The 3488-nt window shown below is 43.4% G+C and overlaps 1 protein-coding gene across 1 annotated transcript; it reads right to left on the bottom strand.

The window, feature by feature from the left end:
- Positions 1 to 234: 234 nt before the first annotated feature.
- Positions 235 to 3286, bottom strand: LOC102789902 (CCN family member 3-like). The gene is made up of 5 exons (XM_006795877.3): positions 3107 to 3286; positions 2670 to 2898; positions 2314 to 2568; positions 1712 to 1935; positions 235 to 1558 (listed from the first exon to the last, which is right to left on the bottom strand). The coding sequence occupies exons 1-5, from the start codon at positions 3155 to 3157 to the stop codon at positions 1265 to 1267; spliced, it is 1053 nt and encodes a 350-aa protein (XP_006795940.2). The 5' UTR covers positions 3158 to 3286; the 3' UTR covers positions 235 to 1264.
- Between the last annotated feature and the right edge of the window lie 202 nt (positions 3287 to 3488).

A 3488-nucleotide genomic window follows, 5' to 3' on the forward strand; every position in this document is an offset into this window, starting at 1 on the left:
GTTCAGCAGCATCAGTAGCACGTTGTGTCCTGCAAGCTTTATTCGCAAGCTGCAAGTTTTATATTAAAAACTTGCACGTGTTTCACATTTTGCTCAAACCAATTGAAAATGATATTTTATCCTACCTTCATCCCAAAAGTAAGAATGATTCCAAATGCAGATTTTATCATTGCATGGCAATAAAAAGAACACAGCTTTCATACAAAAAATACACCTTTATTTCAAATGCTGGGTTTTGCAATTTTTGTTCAGAAACGTACAAAAAGAAGCCGAAAAGAATCAAGCGGAAAAAATACATACAATTTGTGTTTAATATTACCAGTTAACTGTGTATTCAATACACACTCGGTCAAACAGGCTACACAGCAAGTATTTACAAAACCTTTGTCATGATCAAAATAGCTGTTACGTGCACTACTTTAAATAAAAATACAGAAACAAGTCCACCAGAAATAAAAAGCGTACATTTAAAACAGAGGCAAGATTTCAGGACAATGTTAGAAATGGCACTTAGACACCACAGTGAACTCTCTTTCACCGGTTGAGCTTTTGTTTGCAACCATGTCCAAAGTAAACAGTTCAGCTATTTCAAAAACGTGTCTCACGGTGGGAGAAAAGGTTACTGATCGCCTCTGGTTGTAACCTTTGCTCTCACTCTCCTCTTTTCTGTCTGTTTATCAATATGAATTTTAACCCAAGTGTCAAGCTGTACAGTAACATTTATTCTGATACAGGGTATTCTTGCGTTTATTAGCAATAAACATTATGTTGGAGAAAGGCTTCGTACAGTCATGACACAACCCTGTGCTTGTATATCATCATACTACTCTACCTCTTTAATAGAGGGTGTTTAAAAGACTCTTTACAGCCTACACTCATCTGTCCAAATCTATTATGGAAGGATTGCAGTATGCTGTATCTGATCTCCAAAAGTGAAGAGGCATCAGATGGAATCCATTCCAGTCATAAGGTTTAAGTGCTTTCATCGTACTTAATAAAAGTAAAGATTTTTTATCTTCCACAGGATGTGAAACAATTCCTCACCAGGGGAATCAAAAAATGAATACATGTACCACAATGGGCAGATGTCAGATGTGTACATGTCCCAAATTATGGCTCTATTGAATATAGTGTGTATAATGGGAATTGTTTAAAATAAGTTCTTCATTCATATTAAAGATATAGATGGTTTTAAAACAGAGTCATCAGCCCCACTCTGGTGATAATTGTGATCTCACTAATAAACTTTTGGGTACTCCCTGATCTATATTTGCATGCCAGTGTAACCCAGCTCTGAGGGCGGCCACGCAGCATTGTCTCGAGGACAGTGGCGGTGGCAGGCGCATGTCGTGATCACCATGAGGGGCCTCCGTGTTGTTTTCCCATTAGCACACTGGAACTCCACCAGCGCGGTTTTGGTTCTGTGAGGGGTGCAGCAGCGTCCGTCTGTGCAGGAGCCACAGAACCGAGGTTTGTAGGCTTGGACGCTGGTGCAGTTCTTATAGGAGAGGTGAATGGCTTTGCTGCTCCTCACCATCTTCTGGCACCTACTGCCTCTCTGCAGGGAGCGGTAGATACGACAACTCAGTTAATGTGCGCTACATCGCTCTGGAAAATAACTCCATTCTTGTGCTTTGTCGTTGTGAAATTAGCTCATGCAGTCAAGTTACGCAAGCTAAAGAAAAGGAAGAAACCTCTACTCAGATTGTACCTTTTGTGCGAGCTGTGTCAGCTGCACCTGCTGCTCATCGCAGGGTCTAATCATACACAGCCGACTCTGCTTCACCATCTCACACCGGCTGTTCTTGTTTGTGACCCTGGTGGACACCCCCATGCCGCACGTTTGAGAGCACGCTCCCCACTCTGTAGTCTGCTCAATGCAGTTCAGGCTCCGGTCCCAAGCGTCAAAACTCACAGTTTCTTCCTGACGGTAGGCTGAATGAAACACAGAAAGGCAGTTTAGACAGAAATCTAAAAGTAAAAGCTTCAAAGCGTATTCTGGAAAAGCCAGTGATCACCATGTGCCTTGGCGTGTTTAAGAGACCATGCTCAGGTTGCACATTCCAGACTCATGTTACAACACTGTCTCTTTGTTCTGTGCTTCCTCGTCCTCAAATCTTACTCTAATTTCCTCTTTTACTTCTTCCCCTGGTTCTTACTACCTTAACTCTAAACATATCAAAGAAATATGCGAAACCTTTTACCACTGTGTCTCACAGAGGAGCGACTCCAATTTCAAAAAACAATGTGCAGCTTATGTACACCTCAGTATAAACAGCCCATCTCATTTCATCCTACTTGCAATCTTCTCACCTGCCATGGCAAAGCCGCCCAGTGCACTGGCCCCAGCCTGGGGCTCACACACCCACTTCTCGCAGCACTCTCCAGGCACCTGGATCCTGCGCGGCATGGGGCAGTCTGGTCCAGGCAGCATAACATCCACGTTGCAACGTGACACACATGCTACCTGCCCGTCGCGGCATATACACTGGTACTTACAGCTGGGGAAAAAGGTCTGACCGTTCTGGTAGACAGAGCCGTCTATAACACACACAGCTACCTTGGGAGCTGGAGGAAGAAGGTAAAACAACAAGAGAGGACAAAAGTATGAAGGGTTAAGCTATGATTTTGAAAAATCTTTGTAGTAGCCCTAAGATCATCCCATTCACCTGTACAAATACCAGTCCTCTTGTGGATGTCAGCTGAGTAGTCACATTGGAGCCCTTTACGTGTGTCACAGGGGTTCATGTCAGAGCACGCCTGCCCTTTTTGACGGGCGCACACCAGGCAGCAGATGCAATCATCCAGAACCAGAGGCACCCCAGGGGGACACGCGGGAGGCTCTTTAGGGCACTGGCATCGACGTGGACACACCTGGCACCAGACTAGTGCAAAAACCTAAGGAAAAAACAAAAAATGTATTTCACAAGTTAGTAAATCTCCATTTTTAAACTGATTGCGAGTAAAACAAAAATATAAAAATATACATCAAATATATATAAAAGTATTTAAAATGATTTAACTACCTGGTATTAAATAATAAAACACTTTCTATGTTAAAACCTAAAGTCCTACAGGGATATTTCATTACCACTGTGATTCCTACCTGTGCTGTGACGAAGAAAACAAATACCACTCTATCCACCACACTGACCATCTTCCTGCATAGAATCAAAACTATTTGCAGCCTAAAAAACGTTCAGTTGTCTTCAGGGTCCGATTTGAGTCCTTTGGTTCAGGGTTTATTCTTCCCTCCTCTCTGGCTGTGTGATGTAGCAGAAGGTGTCTTTGTCGTTCTGGTCAGAGTTCAGAAGAGGAGGACCTTAAATACAGCCCAGCTGTCCTGCTGGCACCATGACGACAAACAGGAAGGAATGCTGGAAAGATCTCCCAGACTGCTGGACGAAGGCAAGGGCTGCATTTTATGGAGCGATCGGATCAAATACGTGCCACGAACCCAACAGAGGATCCAGCTGACACAAGATTGG

This window comes from Neolamprologus brichardi, chromosome 11 (assembly GCF_056152115.1).
Source record: "Neolamprologus brichardi isolate AB-2024 chromosome 11, ASM5615211v1, whole genome shotgun sequence".
Lineage (NCBI taxonomy): Eukaryota > Metazoa > Chordata > Actinopteri > Cichliformes > Cichlidae > Neolamprologus > Neolamprologus brichardi.